Source organism: Bubalus kerabau, chromosome 20, assembly GCF_029407905.1.
Source record: "Bubalus kerabau isolate K-KA32 ecotype Philippines breed swamp buffalo chromosome 20, PCC_UOA_SB_1v2, whole genome shotgun sequence".
Classification (NCBI taxonomy): Eukaryota; Metazoa; Chordata; class Mammalia; order Artiodactyla; family Bovidae; genus Bubalus; species Bubalus kerabau.
The window spans coordinates 52,080,602-52,103,366 of NC_073643.1; the positions used below are offsets into that span (position 1 = coordinate 52,080,602).

The 22,765-nt window shown below is 51.2% G+C and overlaps 2 protein-coding genes and 1 long non-coding RNA gene across 7 annotated transcripts in view; 2 read left to right on the forward strand and 1 right to left on the reverse strand.

The window, feature by feature from the left end:
- Positions 1–2,511, reverse strand: part of RBM6 (RNA binding motif protein 6) — an 89,363-nt gene extending 86,852 nt beyond the window's left edge. The window contains exon 1 of one of the 4 annotated variants that reach the window (XM_055558323.1): positions 2,320–2,511. The gene's annotated coding sequence lies outside the window, so the exon portion shown is untranslated. Of the gene's footprint in view, positions 1–1,780; positions 1,953–2,157; positions 2,279–2,319 lie in introns of those variants that run through there. The other 3 variants (XM_055558318.1, XM_055558321.1, XM_055558320.1) reach the window with 3 other exon arrangements.
- A 205-nt stretch (positions 2,512–2,716) lies between these two features.
- On the forward strand, positions 2,717–6,269 carry LOC129635194 (uncharacterized). The gene is made up of 3 exons (XR_008706144.1): positions 2,717–2,974; positions 3,908–4,054; positions 5,449–6,269. It is a non-coding gene; the product is annotated as an uncharacterized LOC129635194 (long non-coding RNA).
- Positions 6,270–7,945: 1,676 nt separating this feature from the next.
- On the forward strand, positions 7,946–19,142 carry MON1A (MON1 homolog A, secretory trafficking associated). 2 transcript variants are annotated; one of them, XM_055557287.1, is made up of 7 exons: positions 7,946–8,200; positions 13,764–13,858; positions 13,956–14,095; positions 15,366–15,851; positions 16,815–17,580; positions 18,603–18,750; positions 18,843–19,142. In XM_055557287.1, the coding sequence occupies exons 3-7, from the start codon at positions 13,969–13,971 to the stop codon at positions 18,981–18,983; spliced, it is 1,668 nt and encodes a 555-aa protein (XP_055413262.1). In that variant the 5' UTR covers positions 7,946–8,200; positions 13,764–13,858; positions 13,956–13,968; the 3' UTR covers positions 18,984–19,142. The 2 variants fall into 2 exon arrangements, with proteins under 2 accessions (XP_055413262.1, XP_055413260.1); XM_055557285.1 differs by lacking the exon at positions 13,764–13,858.
- The last annotated feature ends 3,623 nt before the right edge of the window (positions 19,143–22,765 follow it).

Below are 22,765 nucleotides of genomic sequence, written 5' to 3' on the forward strand. Positions count from 1 at the left end.
TACCTCAAAAAAGTCAGACATGAAAGGATAATTATTGTATGATTCCACTTACATAGGGTACCCAGAACAGGCAAATTCAGACAGAATACAGATTAGAGGTTACCAGGGACTAGAGGGAAGGGGTAAGGGAGTTACCTGCTTAATGGTTAGAGTTTCTGTTTAAGGTGATGAAAAAGTTTTAGAAATAGATGTGGTGATGGTTTCATTACATTGTGAATGTAATTCATGCACTGAATTGTATGTGAATTTTACATATAGAAATGGCTTAAATGGCAAATTTCATTACAATATATGCAACAAAATATATTCATCACAACTTCGTTAAAAAAAAAAAAGTACTGTAATACATGAAAAAACATTGAATTAGACACCTTAAATGGGTGAAATGTATGGTGTGTGAATTTTATCTCAACAAAACATTTTTTTCTTTTTAATTGTTTGGCTGCACCACATGGCATGTGGACTCTCAGTTTCCAGACCAGGGATGGAACCTACACCCCCTGCACTGGAAGCAGAGAGTCCTAACCACTGAACTGCCAGGGAAGTGACAAAAAATTTTTTTAAAGTAACAGTGGCGGCTAACACGTAGTGAACACTTTCCTCACACCAGGCACCGTCCTAAAAGGATTACGTAAACCTCACAACAACCTTCAAAGCGGCTGCATTTCTTAACCTCATTTCACACATGAGAAAACTGAAGTTAGGTAATTTATCCAATGTTGCTCAGTTAGTGGAGGAGTCAACAGTTCAAACCCTATCAATTTCTAGAGCTCCTACAGTATCCTATCACAGTGTGATAGGAAGGTTATAAAAGGTACCCAAGAGATGCCCCCTAAGTGAATGAAATGAACAACTACTGTGGAAGTCTAGCAGAAAGTCTATTCTAAGCAAGATGACTCCATGATTTATGATCTTTAAACATTTCAGAATTTTCCAACAGTTTTTTAATATTTTACAATTTTGAGTTAGATTATTAACACATTATTTTATGTATTTAAACACTGGCAGAAGAGTATAATCTTGCCCATGTATCTTCAATAAGACAGGAGCATTCACTTTGTAACCTCTCCATTGACAATTCTCCTATGAAAGGCTACAAAAAACTAGGCTCCCAAAGGCAACAAAAGTAAACCAAATTCTGGTAACAGAATTAAATGAAGAGGAATGCTACAGATGTCCAAAAACAGCCTATCCTAAACAGCCTATTCTATGGGCTAGGTACCTGGTTAGATACTAACTAACCAGGCAAGGTTCAGGTGCAATTTTTGTGTTTCACTAAAATGGTAACATACCATTAGACATTGCTTGTCCTACCCTCACTTATCAGTTCTTGAAACCTCTCCCTATAGTCCTCACAAGTCTGCTGATGTTGACATTATTAAACCATTCACAGTGGCGGCACTACTCAACAGGAAGTTGAAAGCTAACAAACCGAGGGCACAATCCAGAGTTCAGAAAAATGAACCAGGTGACCAGGAGCATCAGAGTCTACTAAACTCCACCTAGATCCCGCAACTCTGATGTTCACAAGCATACCTAGAATGTGCAAAAAATACAATTACCCTTACAGTTTACCCTACAAAACAAGACCCTTTCCTTTATTTAAAAAAAAAAAAAAAAAAAAATGCACGCCCAGAGTTAAGCCCGGTAGCACAAGATCAATTCTAAAGTTAAGAGAAAAACAGACTTACTGATACACCACTAAAAGGAATCTAAAGAGTGCATAATACGAGGAAATAACCCTGTCCTCCCACATTCGCCCAACTGGCACAGGACCCACCAGACCACTCCCCGGGATCCAGGTTCTACAGCCCGGCGCGCTGGACTCCGCGCTCCCGCGCCCTGTTGTCCGGCCGAGCCCACTCCGGTCTGTCCAGGTCTGAGGGCGAAGCTACGTGCTAAGCACAAGAAAAACTCCCTTTCGAGCGATGCCTCACAACTGGATCAGATTCCTGCAAATGCAGGGGGAAAAAAGGAGGAAGAAAGGGCCGCCTGCCTGCAGCCCCTCGGACCAAGAGCACCGAACCGCAACCACGCGCCAGCCACGGACCCCCGGCCGCCCCGAGACGGGACCGGTAATTCCACCGCCAGGCCGGGCCCCGCCCCGGGCCCGCGACCGTTCTGGGGCGTTCCTCCCGTGGGCGGCGCCTTCCTCACCGCCACTTGACTCTCTTCTTCCTGAGGGAGGCCGCGGCCGCCCCGCGACACCGAAGCCGCAGCTTCCAGGCCGCGCGGGCCCGCGACGTCCAGAGCGGCCTGCCAGGCCGGCTCCTTCCCCGCTGGCTCCCGCACGCCCTCTCTACCACCCCAAGCCCTTACCGAGGCAGCGCGGCCTCCGCGGCCCGCTCCTCCTAATCCTCAGCCGCCGCTACCGACCCAGCGCCGCGGAGACCGGAACTTCCTCCGCGCCGGGCCGCTGCCTCCACAAAGGTGCCGCCGCCTTTAGCGCTCGGCCCGCCGGGAGATGGAGTACACAGCGGCGGGTCGCGCCGACTCCACTCCCAGCGTACCCTGCGCGCGGGCCGGGGGCGGGGCGGGGGTGTGTGCTTGCCTGCGGGGGCGGGGCGTGAGGGGCACGCTATTGCCCACGCCCAATGGGAGGGTGCGCTTCCTTGCCCCGGTCCGCTGGGCCTGCTGGGGGTTGTGGTTTGGCCCTTAGCCCACGGCCGCTCGTCTTCTTTCGCTCTTCCGAGTATGAGCAAAGCGTGCAGTCTGTGGGTGGCTTGGCTTTCTCGAGATTTGCTCCCTGCCAGAGTGCGGACTGGACCCTGGCCTGTCTAGCTTAAAAAGGACTTATTCTCCGTTAATGTGAAGGAAATCTCCACCTAAGCCTTCCGGGGCAGGAGTTTGTGGCCCACATAAGAGCCTGGCTCCCGACCCTCCCATAGGATAGAGGAGCAGTAATCACACGCTCGTCCTCTTTTCCTTCTGATGAGTTTTCAAATTAGCCATTCCCAGCTCAAGAAAATCACTGGTGGGTAGTAGTACTTTGTCCTTCCAAGAGGTAAACATATGAAGGAACTAATTATTTTTGCCTTATGCCCACTCTCTTTGGGCAGTAATAATTGCAACCCTTCATCACAAGTCTGCTCCTGGCCTTGTGCTGACCCTTCATTATCTCATTTAATCTTCAGTGCTATTCACAGATACACTGGTGGGTATCATCTGTCTTAAAGGTTTAGTAGCCCTACCTATAAAGGAAATTCCACTCAGTTTCCACGAGGCCTTGCTAGCTCACGGGCCATAAATCTGGCCAAGAGTGACTTGTGCGAGGTCACAGAGGAACAGGAAGGTATCTGCAGATCAACAGTCTAGTGGAAAACGGGGCAGCACAGCTTTCAGTGTGCAGCTCACGTCCAGAATCTCCTCACAGCTAATGTTCTTCAAATGGCCAGCTCCAAGCTTCCAAGTGGATTGTACATTGTTGAAATGCTTGCTGATTCCAGCTACCCAGTATCCTCAAACTGTGTCCCCTCAGGGAAGGTAACCTGATTATAGAGCCTGAATTCAACATCATGGGATCAAAGAAGTCTGCTGCAAGAAAAGCCTATAAATTATTCTAAAATAAAGTAATCCTCATCTGTAGAGAAAAGAGATTGTTGGGTTAAGTAGTCTTTAAAGTTACTTTTCCACTTCTCAGGCATCTTGTCTGGAAGTCATTCATTCAAGAACTTCATGAAGCACCTGCTGTGTACCAGGCACTGGATCAAGTACTCGAGTTACAGGAGCTTGAACAAGGCTGATAAACTTTGCTGCTCTGGTGGCGATGGGAGTGGGGGTGGCTATCAAAGACAGGTGACAAACTAAATAAGATACACAGTCTCTGCTCAAAGGAGTTTGGTTTCCATAAGCAGGGAGATGTAAAGCTGTTGGGGGGCTCTAAACAGAACAATATCATGATTTCCAGGTAAATAGGATCCCTCTGGCTTCCGTGTGGAGAATAGGCTGAAGGTGAAAAGGGCAGAAGCAGGCCAGCTGGTTAGGAGACTGCCTGGAAAGATGGAAGAATGTGGGAAGAGCAATTTTGGCAGGAAGAAGAGGAGCTCAGTTTTCGGTAGGTTGTTTTTGATGCCTAGTAGACAAGATTTGGAGTTGGCAATTGGCTACATTTGCCTAGAGTTCAAATTAAAGGTCAGGGTTAGAGCTGCAAATCTGAGAGGTATCAACATATCACTGGTGCTAGTACCTAAAGCCTTGGGCCTGGATGAGATGGCTTTGCAAATGAAGGAGTGAGTTATAGACTAGACTGGAGCACTAAGAGGTTTCAGGGACGAGGAAGAACACCTACACAGAACTGTGGGTACTTTGCTTCCCAAACTGGGCCATTATTGGTGGATCCCTCCCTTATCACATAGTACTTTGTCCTTCCAAGAGGTAAACATATGAAGGAACTAATTATTTTTGCCTTATGCCCACTCTCCTTGGGCAATAATAATTGCAATCTTTTATCACAACTCTGCTCCTGGCCTTGTGCTGACCCTTCATTATCTCATTTAATCTTCACAGTAACCACATGATATCCCCTTTTGTAGTTATGGAAACCAAAGCCCAGAAAGATTAATTTGCTGCAGCTGGAAAGTAGAAGATGGGGGGATTCCAACTCAAGTCAGTCCTACTCCAGGGCTCATGCTGTTGACAACTTTCCCCTTCTCCTTAGGGTGATGATGGAGGGCTTTCAGAGAAAGCATCTGGATTTTTTTTTTTAAACTTACACTGGCCCATAGTACTTGTAAGGCTGTTTATACTATGCTATGCTATGCTAAGTCACTTCAGTCATGTCTGACTCTGTGCGACCCCATAGACGGCAGCCCACCAGGCTCCCCCGTCCCTGGGATTCTCCAGGCACTGGAGTGGGCTGCCATTTCCTTCTCCAATGCATGAAAGTGAAAAGTCAAAATGAAGTCGCTCAGTCATGTCCAACTCTTAGCGACCCCATGGATTGCAGCCTAACAGGCTCCTCCGTCCATGGGATTTTCCAAGCAAGAGTACTGGAGTGGGTATACTACCTAAGACCAAAAAGTGTGAACTGTTTAGAAGAGCTGATCCAGAACAGCGCCCTCACCCAGAATGGGGAGTACAACATCCAGTTGCAGAGGTGGGTTGGCTCACTTTCGGCCCCTAAAATTCTCACACAGATGAGCCCAGCAAAGAGGAAGGCTGCTCTGCTGCCTGTGGTTCATTGCTGCCTTGATCACACTTGGGGCCATGACTCTTCAGCCCTGAAAGTAGAGACTTGATCAAATGTTAAAATGAGAGACAGGAACCAGGAAAGATACAGATGATACAAGGACCACAGATGAAATTTTCCAGCAGATTAGGAAAGGCAGTTGCTTTACCAGGAACTGCAAAAGCAATAAAGGCAGGAAGGAAAACCTCTTTGAAATTTCCAGGAAAGGACTATTATTATTAGTTCAGAATACTTCATATTATATAATCTTATATTTGTAGGAGGGGGAAACTGCTGAAGATGCTGAAAGAGTCATTAAAGAATTTGCCCTGAGTCACACCAGCAAGAGAGCAACGGGGCTGGAACAGATCCCAGCCTCTGGATACAATCAGGCCTTTTCACTTCAGCTGCAACTTCTTCACAGCACCTCAGGTTCTGAAATGGCCACTCCAGTTATGAAAAAAAAAAGAAATCTGTGGAAGAACAGAGGTCTTTTACCTTTGTGCTTCCTCCTGGTGGCTCCGATGGTTAAGAATCTGCCTGCAATGAGGGAGAGCCAGGTTTGATCCCTGGGTCGGGAAGATCCCCTGGAGAGAGGAATGGCAACCCACTCCAGTATTCTTGCCTTGTGAATTCCATGGACAAAGGAGACTGGTGGGCTGCAGTCCATAGGGTCACAAAGAGTCAGACATAACTGAGCGAGTAACACGTACTTACAACTAGTCCTCATTACTGCTGCTGTAGAGATGACACACTGGGTCGATGCAAATCATGGGCCTAGACAAAACAGGAAGCTGAGATTTTGAGGACCCCCTGACCTGGAGGTGCAGGGTAGCTTGGTGTTTGTGGCAAAGGCTAAGGCTTAAAGTAATGTCATACAGTGCCACAGAGCCATAACAGAATTGACAAGCGCTATCATCCCAAAAGACCTAGATTTGTTTCTTTGTAATTCTATCAGCAAAAGTGACATTTAGGATGGGTTGTCCCAATATTCAAATGTAGATCAATAGGTAGATTAAAGCAGAGTTTTTTTTTTTTTGAGAGAATTATGCTTTTAATATTTATTTGTTTTATTTGACTGTGCCAGGTCTTAGTTGCGGCACATGGATCTTCGATCTTTGTTGCAGCATGCAGGATCTTTAGTTTCAGCATGTGGGATCTAGTTCCCTAACCAGGGATTGAACCTGGGCCCCCTACATTGGGAGCACAGAATCTTAGCCACTGGACCTCTAGGCAAGTCCATAGAGTGACGTACACTCAAGCGTTGTTAGAAGCTCATGGGATATATGGTCACTTGCTTGGCTAAGGAGATGCAATACTTCCAAGTGACAGAGGTGCTATCTGATAGAGCTGATGTGCTTGAAAGCAAGAGACTCCAAGAAACCCTGAGGTCACACGGAGACTGTTGTGGTTGGTTGGGTATGTTAGAAATCTTTAAATTTGTCTTCTTTGGGGATCAATTCTATGGGCTGAAGCTTCTGGTTAATGGAATGTAGTCAGCATATTTCTGTTCAAATCAGAGAATATGAGATCTTCTTGGCTTATACTCTTGTAATATGGCAGGACTAGTGAGAGTAAAACTGTATCAATGATATTTATTCTAAGGGAGGAAGCCTGTCCTCCTGAGCCAATGAGGAGAAAAATTACTGAATGACCTGTGAAGACAAGGATAGCTAAGGAATTGGGCATTTTCTCACATATTCTTAACTAAAAGGGAGGAGAAAGCTTCCCTTAAACTATGTGCATGAGTTTAATAGCCCTGAGCAAAGCCATCTCTCATAAAAGGCCACAGCTTTTTCAGTGTCAGTCACAGTCCAGTTTGTGGACATGGGCTCCAACTGGCAGCTGTCTGAGACTGTAAGAAAAGCCCCGGGGGCAGGGCTCCCCAGTTCTGGTATAGGACTGAGATGGAGACAGGACATTGCATTGGGGTGCTTGGAGCAACAGGGATAATCCGAGGAGTGACTTCAGACTTTCCTTCATCCCTAAACTGTTGGGTGAATTAACCATGAGGCTATTAAGTAATTTAATTGCTTCAGAGACACATGAGCAGTATCGTTGTTAATCCCTAACTTGATTTCTTTAAAGTACTCTCCAAAAATAAAATTGTTGGGAAAGCTTTATGTTGTCCTGTTTGTTTTTTAAATCACTTTGTCTCTAGGAAATCACAAATGTTCGTAGGAGAGTTTCCTTGCCCTGGCAAATCGCCTGGGAAGTTTTTAAAAAGATATGGATGTGTGAGTCCATCCCAGTCCAATTAAATCAAAAGTTCCAGGCATTTGTGTGTTTTAAGTTCTCCAGGTCATTCTATGTGCAGAATTGAGAACTACCATTCTAGAGACTCATATATTAAAATGTGATTGAAAAGATGTCCTTTTAGCATCAAACCGTGTGCCTACATCCTTTACAGCCAGTGTGGCCGGGCTCACTTATGACATTTATCCAGTCCCCAAACTTGCACTGTCCTTCCACAATTAGTGGAGGAAACTACGCTAGGGAGGAAAGAAAAGTCTCTTTTCCTCTAAGTAAACCTCTTGTTCGCTCGGGCAGAGGGTCTGGCGAGTTTGGGCCTGCGGTCCACCCGGGGCTATGGGTTTGGGGAGGTGTCTGAGCTTGGCTGGGACCCTGCAGAAGGCGGAGCGGGATGCGGGGACCCCTGCCTGGGTCAGGCCCAGCCCGGGGCTCTGCCCAGACCCGCGACCCTCCCCGCCCCGCGGCGGCCGTGCACTGCGGACTACATTTCCCATAATGCACACCAGGGGCGGGCAGGGCCAGGCCCAGCGACTGGAGCCGGGCCTCCGCCGCGAGAGGCCGGCGAATGCTGTCTTCCTGAACCGGCAATCGGCAAGGGGCGGTGGGAGGGAGTGGTGGCCTGCGCCGTGGCCATGTCTGCGTCCACAGGGGGCCGTGGTCCTGCGAACCTGAGCCATCAGTCTGGGCCCGGCCAGATACCCGTGCCCTCCCTGGGGTCCGGCAGAGGGCAGTGACCGGCAATCTCTGTGTTCTCCCCCTACCCCCTTCCCCGAGAAACAGGTGAGTCCGACTGCCAACCCACGTGGCCTGGGGGCGCCGAGAGACTGGAGAGCTGTCATCTTTGGAGGGAGGGGCTTGAAGACGGGGCCCCTACCGTCTACGTTGCTGTTTGCGGTAGGAGGACTGGGTCTCTCTAGGGTCCCTTAGCTGGTTCCCAGCTGGGGAATACAAAAGCGAGGCCTGGAGCTCTTCCTTTGGCTGGAAAGGCAAAGTCCTATAGCGGGCAGTGGCCAAAGAGTACCCGCCCACACTTAACGCACACAGATTCGGCCGGGCAGAGTACTCTCAAAGATTGGCAGAGGTTGACTGGTGGGTGAGCAGGCAGCTTCTGAAGGTGTCTTGCGTCTTGGGACTTTGCTCTCAAGGGTGCCCTGGCTCGGATAACCAAGCTGCCTCTTGTACCTGGTGAGCCACCCCTTTCTGAACTGAGTTTGCTGCGGGAGGGTGAGCAGCCTTTGTCAGAGAGGGGAGTGGTCACAACCATTGGCAAGTACCAGGCTATACTCTCACCACGGAGTAGACATCCTCCTGAAGCAGCTACAGCAGAGCCTGACCTGGACCCTGTCTGCCACACATCCAAGCACCCTGGCACCATCGTCCCAGACAGCCCACTTCCCAAGCATCAAGGCAGATTAGGGCACTATCTAAGCAGGAAGAGGGAGCAAGAGTGCTAGGGAGCCAATAGGGAGGGGTTCTTGCCAGGCCCTCCCACTCTCCAGACCAGGCACCTAGAGGAGGGAGGCATACCGGAAGGGCTCATTGAGCTAACTTGTTTGGTGACATTGCTCAAAGGCACAGCAGAGCACTTCTGGGGAAAATAGCAAGCCCTGGGGGCTTCTGGAGAGGCCGCCAAAGAAGGGGCCCCATGGGAGACTCTGGGACTGGTTCCAAGAGACCTCTCTTGTTTAACTGCTTCAGCCACCCAGGAGCTTCTGCCACACAGGTTATGGCTCCAATAGGGTTTGGGGTGGGGTTTGCTGTGAGTCATTCACCCTCTCTGCCTAGTTTTTTCCCGTGTTAAGTGTCCAGGGAACTGTTTGTTTCTTCAGGGCTTTTGACTGGATCCCCAGATTGGCCTTGGAGATCTTGAGGTATTGCATGATCTCAAGTGGTCGGGGAACTGTTCGGAATGAGGTGCACACTAGCCCCAAGCAGCTGACCCTGCCCTCACTCCATGCAGGTACCATGTTGAGTAGTACTCGGTTATGCTGGTATTCAGCTCAGTTACCTGAAGTCTAGTGGTGTCAGTGGGAAGTGGGGCCTCAGTACACTGGATAAGTGCTGTGGCCCTTGTTTGAGTCTTTGAGTCAGAGGCACAAGGCTACAGAGCAGGAGCATGTGGCGGAAAGGAGTTCAACTTGGGAGAGATTTCTGGGAGCAGCAGAGAACCAATGGTCTGTCCCGCCACTTCAGGATGGAGAACCAGGGAGCCTGGAGGAATGCCCAGCCCTAGGCCCAAAGGCATCTCTTTGTCCCAGCATCACAGATGGGTCATTTCATGTCAGAGCCCACCTAGCTTCACAAGGTCAGAAGCACCTTTTCCCAGGCCTGTTCACTGAAGGCCTGGCTCAGGATGAGCAATCTCTAAGGCCTAATTTATATTCCAGAGACCACTGGACCTGTGTATAAGTGCAGGTGCACACGGTCTGAATGTTAACTAAACATAATCATGATATACTAAAGACAGCTGAGTGAGTACATGCCTACTCTGTCTCAGAGTAACCAAACTACATGCCTTATCTCATTTAATCCTCACACAACCCAGTGAATCAATGCTATCATCATCTTCATTTCATAGGTAAGAATGCTGAGACTTATAAAATCAAGTCAGGTTAATCCTGGTCCCTCTGACTCCAGAGCCGTTTTTTACCCCAAACACTGAGGACAAGTCTTCCCCACAGGCTGGAGTCTCCTCAGGCTACATGGGAGCTGGGTGTTTTTTGAGGAACTTTCACCTTCTCCCTTCCAAAGTTATTTATCTGACAAGTGTTAATTAAAATCCTCCTGCCTATGGAGCTGACATTTTGCGACAGCTCACAGGGTGACCTTCAATGTAGAAAAATAAAATAGGGCTAGGGAGATAAGAATCCAGGATATTCCAGGAAATCCTCTCTGATAAGGTACCTCTTGAAAGCCTCTCTGATAAGGTACCTCTTGAGCATCAACCTGAAGGAAGTGACAGAGTGACTCATGTAGATATTTGCCCAAGTAGTGAGGTGGGGGGCAGGAGAGAAGCAGAGTGGTATGGTCCATGCAGAGAGTTCAGCAAGAGTGAAGTTCTAAAGTGAAAGAATTCTCAGGAATTATGTTTACACTGTACTTGTTGCTGTTTAGTCACAAAATTGTGTCAGACTCTTTGTGACCCCCATGGACTATAGCCCACCAGGCTCCTCTGTCCATGGGATTTTCTAGGCAAGAACACTAAAGTGGGTTTCCATTTCCTTCTCCAGGCAATCTTCCCAACCCAGGGATAGAACCTGCATCTTCTGCATTGGCAGGCAGATTCTTTACCGCTGAGCCACCAGGGAAGCCACATTATACTTAAGGAAAGCCATGAAGTCAGTGAAGCTGGGTTGAAGCAGAGCGAGTAGGGGCAAGAATAGGAGATGAGGCCGAAGAAGTAATTAGGGGTGGTGGAGCAGGGAAGCACGTGTGGACAGTGGTTCTTGTACACCACTGTGAAGAAGCTGGCTCTCTCACTGGGTCAGGTATGACTGTTAAAGAGTTGTGGGCAAAGAAATTACATGGCCTGACTTCTGTTTCAAATCAATTACTTTATGTACTGTGAGAAGGACAGACTCTCCAAGGACAAGGACAGAAGTGGGGAGACTAGTTAGAAGCCCGTGGCAACCATCTGCCAGAGAGATCATGTTGGCCTGGACCAGTGTGGTAGTGGTGGAGGTGATGAGATTGGTCAGATTCTGATTGCAGGTGGTTCCCCCTGAACATCAGTAATATGTTTCATGAAAGTTGGACATTCTGTCCAGAATCAATAACTTTGTATCTGTTGCCCACTTTTTTTTTTTTTTTGTCATTTAACTTTTTTTTTTAATTGAAATACAGTCTATTGGTGATGGATAGGGAAGAAGGGAACAGTGATGATCTGAGGGGGAGGCGACAGCTGCTGAAGCCATATGCTTGGGTAGGTGAGATGGGCTGGAGTGGAGGCGTTAGCCCTCAGTGGAGCCAGGATAGTGCATCTTCAGCAAGAAGGAAGGCAGAGTCTGGCAGGTAAGGTGAGGTGGTGGTGGGCAGCTTGGAAGTTCTCTTTGTGACTTCAGTTTCCTCAGTGAACTAGAAGGAAGGTTCTCACTGATAGAGCTGAGAGTGAGCATGGGAGAAGATGATAGAAGCTTAAGAAGAGAGATGATGTGAAGGTATCGACTAGGGGAGTGGGCAAGTGAGTACACATAGAAATGCGGGGCATGTGCACTTAAAGCAATGCTTCTGGACCCTCTCCTTAGAGAAAAGCACATCCCAGTCTAGGTCTCCATCTACGGAGCCAGGTCCAAAAGCCCTGGCTCCCCCTCTGCCTGCATCTGGACAGACTCATCTGTCTACAGTCATTCTCTTTACACAGCAACGCAGACCCCACCTTGACTTTTACGTTAGCTTGTGGAATAATGGTCTACAGGGTTCCTGGTATCGGCTGTGTCTTCTTGCTCTAGACCTGGACATGCTCTAGTTGCCTTCCCATCCACTGCCCCGGGCTCTGTGGTGTTGCGGTGGCTGTTTTGGCTTGCTTTGGCTGGCTTCTCTTGGTCTCAGTTTCAAAGGAGACCTTTCTGGACGCCTCCCCAGGTTTCTGTTGAGGCCACGCAGTGTCTTAATTACTCTGGCCTTTTGTCAAACAAGGTGGCCCACACCTTGGTCTTCTGGGCTCTGACCCTCGCTGGGAACCATCACTCTTGAGTGCCCTGGTGGACAGGCTTGGGTGGGCCTAGAAAATCCCCAAAGGTAGATGTTCTCCCAAATAAACTTCCTTTCAAGGTTACTCAAAGCACACTCTGTGTGGGGTGATGCTGTTGGCCAGCGGTCCCCCCTCTTAGGTCGTGGTGCTCCAGGAGCAGTGTGGGAATGGCCATCAGGCCAGTCTCTGGTCCCTGCCTCCCTGTCTGTCTGTTCTGCACATTGAGCTTCTGTAAAAGATTAATTTGAAGAAAGGATCCCATGGCTTACCACAAAGATGACAAGAAGAGCTTGAAAATCAGTTCTTTGAGTCAAGAGGGTGGTCAGAGAGAGAGATCTGAGATACGGAGAAGCTGGGGCTCCACCAATGCTAGTGATGGTGACGCTGCTTCCCTAAAATCACTCTTTTCATGAACGTTTTTGAGCACCTGCCTCATGCCAGGCTCAGGGTGGGGTCATTTGCCCAAGATGACAGAGCTAGTAAAGGGACAAGCCTCAGTTATTCCTTGTGGACTCTGCCCCAGGAGGGGCAGGGTCTCCTGTGCTCACACTGACACCAGCCCCGCCCAGGCCCTGGGCCTGCCTGCAGTGCCTGCCTCATGAGTCCCTGGCTAATCTCTGCTGCCCTTCTAGCCAAACAAATCTGTCTCCCCTAAAGGGTCAATGCCTCAGATGGAACCTGTCTCCTGTAGATGGTATGTTGCCTGCCAAATGAAGACCCTTCAGCCTGTCATTCGGGGCCATAGAGGCTGAGCCTCAGTCCACCCAACTTCGTTATCCCTGACATCCACTCTCGGCCACATCCCCCTGACCCTGAGGCTGCAGGAGGACTGAGAGACCAGGCTGCATCTCTCCTCAGTGTCCATCAAATTGGCACTGAGAACCCACATGGCCATAGTTGGTTTTGACTGGAAAGGGGAGCCCTGGTGCCAGATTCAATAGATGCAAAATGCAAGCGGAAAAACAAGGCTCAGGCCTGAAGACAAGCCAGCTTGCTCTGACTCACTTCTTTCTTAGTGCTTAAATATCAAAAGGAACTGATCGGTCAACTCGAGTTTTGAATAGAGAAGTATTTACGGTAGGATGTACAAGGGAAAATATCAGGATACAGAATGGTTTCAGTTCCCAGCTCCAGCTCTTCTTTCCTGTCTCAACCTTGAGTGAGGAGGTGCTTATACTCTCTCAGCTGCAGTTCCTTCACCTGTAAAGCTAGCCTGACAAGAGTACCTCCTCAGACAGGAGTGATAGAATTGGATAAAAATCTACATAAGCTTAGCATGCTACTGTGGCATTTGCGGGGTTAGCTGCTATTATCAGTTTGTAGATAAATACATAACATTTTATATACAATGTTTTAAAAAAGAGTAGAGGGAATTCCCTAGCTGTCCAATGGTTAGGACTCCGTGCTTCCAATGCAGGGGGCTTGGGTTTGATCCCTGGCCAGGGAACTAGATCTCACATGCCACAGGGCGTGGACAAATAAATATGTATTTTTTTAAATTAAAAAAATTTTTAAAACACTAGAAAGAAATATACTAAGATGTGAACAGTGAGAGATCCTGAATGGTGGGGCAGTGGTGACATTTCTTTCTTTTTTTTTTTCTATTTTCCAAGTTTTATAGAGTGAATAGATACCATGTGTTCTTCCTTGCAGAATCATCCAAAGAAGCGCATGCTTTTTCCGAAGGGCAAATATGCCCTTCTGAATATAGAACCTATTCCCTAGAGGTCTGAGTTACTTGGGTCCTGGTAAGGGGTACTTTTCTATACTTAAGCACAGTTAATTGTGCCAGTGAGCCCTGCCACTAGCATCTTGCCCTCAATGATGCCTTTGTTTGCTCCACAGGAGAGCCCAAGGGATGGCCGCTGACATGCAGAGGAAGAGAAGCAGCGAAGGCCCCGATGGCACGTTGGCGCCTTCCGATGGGCAGAGTGTGGAGAGAGCAGAGAGCCCCACACCAGGACTGGCCCAGGGGATGGAGCCAGGTACAGGCAGGGTCCTCGGGCACCCCCAGCCAGCTCACAGCCAGAGCAGCCTCCTGGGCAGTCTCGATTTCCAGCCACTCTTTTGCTCCTACTCATTCATGCATGTGTTCACTCCCTCACTGACTATTTGTCATGAGCTGGGGATACTGGAGGGATCCAGGCTCAGTCTGCCTCCGGCCTTCCTCTCCACTTCATGTTGTGCCATTCGCCCTGTGCTGTCTGACTGCGCATGTGGGCTTTCCTCCTCTTTCCTGGGTCTACAGATCCCTGCCTGGCTCCTTCTCCCTCCTTCAGCTTTCACCTTAAATGTCATCTCCTCACCAGAGAGGCCTGCTCTGACCACACTCTGTATAGAACACTAGTTTTATAGGGTTGTATTTGTGTGTGTAGGTATTGCCCATCTCTCTCATCCACAAGATCGGGAGCTCTTTGAGCACAGAGCTGTGGGTACCCGTGTTGTACCCTGATGCCTGGTACAGTGCTGAACTCATAATAGAGACTCAAAACTTAACTCTTAAACTATTTTGTACCAAAAAAAAAAAAAAACCTCAGTAAAGGAAGATCAACCTGGTCTCTGCCTTGGAGGAGCTGCAGGCTAGTGAGAGCATTCCACTGGAGGGGGTTCAGAGCCATGGGTCCCTGCATGGGCCTGGGGAGGCATCTCCCAAGGAGAGAGATTCATTGAGCACAGTGGGTATTACATGCACAAGGTGAGGTACTGGGCACACAGTGATGAACAACCAGGTTCCTGCCCTTGAGGGGGAACTCCACTGCAGTTGTGGAGAAGGGCAATAGCTGATAGGTGCCCCATGAGAAGTCAAGGAGGGGGTATATGATAGAGTGCTTGGGGCTAGGGGTCAGGTGACAGGGACAACTAACATCTTTGCTGAGAGCTGAAGTGTGACGGGAGAGCTGGCCTGGGAAGAGGTGGGGAGGCTTCCTGGCAGAGGGAACAGGAGATGCAAAGGCCCGGAGGTAGGTGAGGGTATTCAAAGAGCAGAGGGCGAGGGACTGTGAGATGAGAGTGAGAGGGACAGGCAGAAACCAGCCACCACCTCAGCCTGGAGGGGTTTGGGTCTTATTCCCAGTGTGAGGAGACCAATGAGCTGTAAGTCACATGACTTGTAGCAGACTATAGCTGGAGGGAACAGTGGCTTGCCTCATCACAACTGCCTCAGGCAGTCAAGCTAGAGTACTGTATAGGGTGCTGTGCTGGTGAATCAGTCTGCCAACAGGTACCACTCTAAGCTCCAGTGCTTTTGGCTGCCAGGTGCCGGACAGGAGGGCGCCATGTTCGTCCACGCCCGTTCCTACGAGGACCTGACTGAATCAGAGGATGGGGCGGCTTCTGGGGAGAGCCCCAAGGAGGGTGCTGGGGGTCCCCCACCTCTGGCTACAGACATGCGTCAGATCAGCCAGGACTTCAGTGAGTTGAGCACCCAGCTGACAGGTGTTGCCCGAGACCTGCAGGAGGAGATGCTTCCAGGAAGCTCTGAGGACTGGCCAGAGTCCCCAGGGGCAGCCAGACGACCAGCCACAGAGCCCCCAAGGGATGGCACTGGCGAAGGGGATGAGGAAGAGGCTGCTGAGGCCTGGCGACGGCACCAGAAGCATGTCTTTGTGCTGAGCGAGGCGGGGAAGCCTGTGTACTCACGCTACGGGTCCGAGGAGGCACTTTCCAGCACCATGGGTGTCATGGTGGCCCTGGTGTCCTTCCTAGAGGCTGACAAGAATGCCATCCGTTCCATCCATGCAGGTGAGCCCCCTGGAGGGGGTGCTGGGAGGTCTCCCTGGCCACACAGTTCGTTCACACCAGGTTTTGGACCCCCAGGGACTAGAGGGCTGGGATATACTGTGTGACCAAGTCCCTCTACCTCAGTGAGCCCCAGGTCCTCATCTGGGAACACAGGGAAACAACACTGACTGCCTCATAGAGCTGTTGTGAGGTTCAAAGGTGGCTTGCACATGGACTTCGCCCTTAGAGTAAGAAGCCTGGGGAGCGGACCAAAAAATCGCAGGTCTTGAGTCCACCCAGCTCTTGCCACTTAACTTAGCCCAAGAATGTGTGGGTTTTGTTTGTTTATTTGAGGATTTTCTTTTAATTTAAAGAAAAAAATTTCTTTCCATTTTTTATGCTTTTTTTCTATTTTTGTTTTAATTTATTAAAAAATAATTTATTTTTTTGGCACACTGTAGGGCATATGGGATCTTAGTTCCCCAACCGGGAATGGAACCCAAGTCTGCTGCAGTGGAAGGGCAGAGTCTTAACCACTGGACCACCAGGGAAGTCCCAAGAATGCGTAAACACACTATCCTGAAGTGCTTCCTATGTTTTAGCTGGTGCCAGTCTATGAAGCCGACTCCCTGGTAGCTCAGTCAGTAACGAATCTGCTTGCAGTGCAGGAGACCTGGGTTGGATCCCTGAGTCAGGAAGATCCCCTGGAGAAGGAAATGGCAACCCACTCCAGTATTCTTGCCTGAAAAATCCTATGGACAGAGGAGCCTGGCGGGCTACAGTCCGTGGGGTCGCAAGAGTTGGACACGACTGAAGCGACTCAGCACACACACACACACACACACACACACACACGTGCCCGAAAGTGACAGGCTCCAGCCGAGAAATTGGGGCTCTGGGGGTGCTGGGCCAGGCCAATCCGGGAGGGCTTTCCCAGGAGAGGGGCTGAAGCTGATGCCACCCCCATCCATCCACCCCCATCAGATGGCTACAAGGTAGTGTTCGTGCGCCGGAGCCCACTGGTGCTGGTGGCGGTGGCCCGAACGCGGCAGTCAGCGCAGGAACTGGCTCAGGAGTTGCTCTACATCTACTACCAGATCCTAAGCCTGCTTACGGGCGCGCAGCTGAGCCACATCTTCCAGCAGAAGCAGAACTATGACCTGCGGCGCCTGCTCTCGGGCTCGGAGCGCATCACGGACAACCTACTGCAGCTCATGGCGCGAGACCCCAGTTTCCTGATGGGGGCGGCGCGCTGCCTGCCCCTGGCGGCGGCGGTGCGGGACGTGGTAAGTGCCAGCCTGCAGCAGGCGCGCGCCCGCAGCCTGGTCTTCTCCATCCTGCTGGCGCGCAACCAGCTCGTGGCCCTCGTGCGCCGCAAGGACCAATTCCTGCATCCCATCGACCTGCACCTGCTCTTCAACCTCATAAGTTCCTCCTCGTCCTTCCGCGAGGGCGAGGCCTGGACGCCAGTGTGCCTGCCCAAATTCAACGCAGCCGGCTTCTTCCACGCACACATCTCTTACCTGGAGCCTGACACGGATCTCTGCCTGCTGCTCGTCTCCACCGACCGCGAGGACTTCTTTGCCGTCTCTGACTGCCGCCGCCGCTTTCAGGAGCGCCTGCGGAAGCGCGGCGCGCACCTGGCGCTCCGGGAGGCACTGCGCACGCCCTACTACAGTGTTGCCCAGGTGGGCGTCCCCGACCTGCGCCACTTCCTGTATAAGTCAAAGAGCTCAGGACTCTTCACCAGGTGAGGGTGGGCCTTGGGGACGCTGTTGGAGGGAGACAGGGGCGTGGGGAGGGGGCGCCGGTTGGGCCTGAGCCCTGATGCAGTCCTGAAGCTGACTCTGGGAATGAGCCGACCTGCTGTGTCTGTCTGACTCTGACCCTAGGGAACCCCACCCCCTATCACCCTACTCCCCATCAACCTAGACCTCTCTACTTCATTCATTTCCCAAAAGGCCTTGAAATACCCAATTCACCCAGGGAAGGAAGCTTTCACCGAGGTCTCCTGGGTTACTGGCCCAGGAGCTACTCTGCCTTAGGGGTCAATTTGGTCCAGCCGGCAGGCAGGACTCCTCCACTTCCTCCAACAGAAAGGCTGGGGCCGATGAGGCCTATTCTATCCTCCTATTACCCCCTTTTTGGTCCGGGGGGTTCCCAACTCAGTTCTCTTCCCGTCCTATCACTCTCTCTGCTAAGTTGCTAAGTTGCTTCAGTCATGTCCAACTCTGTGCGACCCCATAGACGGCAGCCCACCAGGGTCCGCCGTCACTGGGACTCTCCACGCAAGAACACTGGAGTGGGTTGCCATTTCCTTCTCCAGTGCATGAAAGGGAAAAGTGAAAGTGAAGTCACTCAGTCGTGTCTGACTCCTAGCGACCCCATGGACTGCAGCCCACCAGGTTCCTCCGTCCATGGGATTTTCCAAGCAAGAGTACTGGAGTGGGGTGCCATTGCCTTCTTGTCACTCTCTCTAAGACACCTAAACTCAGATTGGCTTCTCCAGAGGGAGGTTCCCCAAAGCTGCCATGAACTTGGGGGCGAGGGGAGAAGAGGGCTGCAGTCCCAGGGCTCTACCCGACCCCACCCCATGCCCACCCCTGTTCTGGGCAGTCTTCAGCAGGGAGGAGACAGTGGCTTGGCGGTGGGTGGGATGCATCTGGAGGTAGGCCACATGGTGGAGTCTCCCTGGCTAGGAATAGGCATTTCTGGATTTCCAGAGAAGCCAGTGGGAGTCAATCCTTTGCGAACCCACTCCCCCATCTCCAGCCCTGAGATTGAGGCCCCTTACGACAGTGAAGAGGAGCAGGAGCGGCTGCTGGGCCTCTACCAGTACCTGCATAGCCGCGCCCACAATGCCTCCCGCCCCCTGAAGACGATCTATTACACCGGCCCCAACGAGAACCTCCTGGCCTGGGTAAGGTGGCCATGGGGTGGGCTGGGCTGCCTCGGGGTCCTGGGCAAGGTCCTTAGACAACCTGGATGACCACCCTGTGCCCCCTCCTCCAGGTGACGGGCGCCTTTGAGCTCTACATGTGCTACAGCCCACTGGGGACCAAGGCGTCGGCCGTCAGTGCCATCCATAAACTGATGCGCTGGATCCGCAAAGAGGAAGACCGCCTCTTCATCCTCACGCCCCTCACGTACTGATGAGAATGTGTGTGGGCGCAGCCCTCTTAGGCATACCGGGCTGTGGAAGCCGTGGGAGCCTCCAGGTGGCCCTGGCCTCTCTGCTCCCCCTCCCCCCGCTGCAGCAGGCAGCAACTGTGGGGTGGTGTGTGCATTAAAGTGCTTTGGGGAAGACACTGAGGGGCCTTGTCACTGGTTCCTTCATTCAGCCTCTCTCACTCACATACAAACCCTGGCTCCTCCTCCCTAAGCCCTGCCCGTGCTTCCCCATGTACAGGGGCACATGCACATTTTTAAATAGAATTCTCTTATGATTTTATTTGATTTTATTATTTTTAAAAAATTTTATTGGCATACAGTTGCTTTAGCACATGCACATTTGAGCCTCTCTTTCCCCTCCTTTGCACAGCATCACATGCGCTCAGAGTCTGCCCCTGGGCTGGGCTGTTTTCATTCAGCTGGAGTCCTGCCACATGTAAAGAGTTCTCTGGGACCCCAAGGGCCTTCCCCCAAACCCCCTGCGAAGCCCCACCCCCACCCCAGTCTGAGCCCCTGGTGTGTCCCCTGTCACTCCTTGGTGGGATCCCCAGTTGTGTGCCCCCAAAGACTACCCAACCACCTGGGAGCCCTGGCTGACACTCTGCTTAAGGGGCTGCTGTTGTTCAGCAGGGGCTGCGCTGAGTGAGACAGGTACAGCCAAGGGGGGAGGGTCTGAGCCTTGGCATGGCTGGGAGCCCTTGGTGAGGTGACCTAGTATTAAGCACAGGCAAAGTCAGAGTCCAGCCTCGCTGCAGCTGTAGGCCTCTGGGAAAACTGTCCCAGCTTAGGCTCCCTCATGAAGGCTGTCCACCTCAGCTCCCCTACTTCCAGCCAGCACATTCCTTAGGATGGCCTCATGAGTAAGCTGGAGAACCTGAAAGAAGACCCAGCTGACCTCTGGGATAGGAGTGGATCCTGCCCTAAGAAGAACAGCCGATGCCCTCTTCAGTCACCCTGATGCCTGGCATGGCCCAGCCTACATGGGTCACCATGAACATCCCAGGAGGCTCAGAAGTGAAGGCCCAGCCCCATTCAGTCAACCATGAGAACTTTTCTGGACAGAGCCCAAGGCACAGTGCAGAAAGCCTCTACCTTCCTGCTGGAGGCTCTCCCAGTTAGGTCATAGCTTAACCATCTCATTGGCCAGGGAAGCAGAAGACCTCAGAAATACTTATGGGAGAATAGTGTCCACGGAATATGGTCTTCAGACTATAGAGTGAATCACCCTCATGCAGTCTGAGTGCCGGACCAAGACACTGTGCCACTAAAACCAACCCATGCTAGAGAATGTGTCTGTGTGGGTGGCATGGGCCAAGGATGCACTGGAATGATTCACTTACTGTCCCAGGAAAAGGCAGCATAGCCCTTCCCCTTGGGCCCACCCCTTGGCCTCACCCCAGATCATACTAGAATGGATTAGGCAGCAGGCTACCTGCCCAGACCCCGAAGCACCTGTGGAGCAGCCAGAGGCTTAGTGGCTGCCACTCACACTGCACATGTCCTGCATCTCTTTTTTACCTGTTTCCTGTTTTTATTACTTCCCTGAATTTTGGCCAGGGCACCAAACTCGTCTCTGGGGCCAAGGTGATGCCAGGCTACCTGTCTCTGACAGCTACTGGTGTTCTTTTGGGTCAGTGGCCAGCCCCCCAGTGTCCCTGCTGGCTGCCCTGATCTCTGTAGGGCTCCCAGCTCCTTGCAGTTCAGCACCTATTCTGGGTGGAGGTGGGAAGAGAGAGCCACAATTAGATATAGTAAAGAAACTTATATGACAGGTTCATTGGGTTACAGTGAAGCTGGAGGAGTCTTTAAGGCCCAGGGTTCTCAAACTCCAGGGAAAATTCAGGCAATGGGGAGTCATTGAAAATTTTTAAGCTGCAGAGTGATCTGGATATTTTGTGGTTAGAGAGATCCCTCTGCCACCACCAGGATGATCTTTGGATTGGAGAAGGAGTCTGGCATAAGTTCTCTGTGGTAGCATTCACAGGGAAGTGAGAGCCCAGAGGGCAAAGTGGCTAACACTCTTTTCAAGGGCAGTGGGGTAGGTACTTAAGCTGAACCTTGGCCGGGCCTTGTGAATTCACCTTGAGAAAAGCACTTGTTCTCAGCACTGCAAGGCCCCATTAGCTGACTTCCCCGACATTGCTTGCTTGCTCCCCTCCCACAGACCAAGCAGATGAGGAGGGAGGAAAGGGCACTCTATCCAAAACCAGGGCTGCTGTCCAAAGTCTAGGCTACCTGAGAGGAGATGCCAGCCTGGAGGCAGTCAACAGCTTGGCCGCATGATGGCAGCAGAGAACCAACTGTTGACTACTGCACACCCACTCCCCACTCCCAAACAGGTGACCAGGGAAGGCCCTTGAAATTTATTCCCAATTCCTAGAAGTCTCTCCCAATATCCTGAGCCAGGATGGAGGTCCCAAGAACCCATGCCTCGGTGCCAGGCAGGGAACATTTTATTTCAGTTTTGTCCCGCTTGACTACCTTTTAGACACGTTGACTGTGGAATATAGGAATGGTGCCATAATTTCTGAAGGTGTCTATTCATTTCCGGGCAATTCAGGTTAGAGAAGGGAGTGCCTTTTATGTTGCCTCAGGTGCAGTATGCTTCCAGCACTGGGTGTGGCCACCCTGTGCTCTTCCCCACCTCCCCCCAGTTGCTCCAGGAGCTCCAGCCTGGAGGGGTAGGGAAGTCCCGAATTAGGAATCGGTGAAGGGGGGTGTAAGTTATTCAGAGTGAACTGTTTTGGGGTGGGTGTAGCACAGGGTGTATGGCACCCACAAAATGGACTTGGCACCACCCAGATCAGGTAGGCTTCCTGGAGGAGATGCCACATACGTTGCAAGAGAAGGAAGGGGAAAATGTGTTCCTGGAAGGAGGAACTAGGAGTATAGGCTGGAGATGAGTGGAGGAGGTTCTCGTAGGGCCAGGCTGAATCTTGTTGGGCTGTCTCCTCTCCTCACCCGCACTCCTTACCCTCCAAATCTCTGGGACTCACAGTTCACTCAGAACTCAACCTAGGGTCACTCTGTGAAGCTTTCCCTCTCTCCAGGGCCCAGGTGCACCTGGCTGAGGGGGATATCAGGCTAAAGATGTCCCCCAGGACACTCCAGTGGTGGGGGGTGTAGTTCCCAAAGGGCAGATGCTGAGAGATGGCAAGAGCAGACCTGGGTTGACTCCCTTACTCCCACCCTGCACAAAATCACAGCCTGGAGAGAGAACTCTGGGCAATCACCTCATTTTGGAGACTGAAAGCCTGAGGCCCAGCAAGGCTAACAGAACAGGTTAGAGGTGCCCTGAAAGCCAAAGCCCATGTCTCCTGCATATCGGGGAGGTGCTGGAGCAGAACCAGGAAGGAAGGCCAGCACTTGTGTTCTGTTGACCCCATCCCTGCAGCTGCCACCTACTGAGGCAGTGGTAGACAGGGCAGAGCTAGGGTTGGGCCTCCATGTAAGTTGCTTCTCCTCTGACTCTAAGATCCAGCCAACAGGGTGGGCCCCATCTTATAACTCCCACTGCCCTGGGCAGGCTGGATGCAAGGCAGTAGCCTCTGATCGCCATCCTGTCGCAGTCAGCCCAGAGCAGGTCCACAGAGGGATAGTCCCAGAAGGGAATGGCAACCCACTCCAGTATACTTGCCTGGAGAATCCCACAGACAGAGAATCCTGGTGGGCTACAGTCATAGAGTTGGACATGACTGAATAACACTTTCACAGAGGGTAGTGCCACTCCTGGGGTCTCCTCACACCTCCCCTGTGGTTCTCCA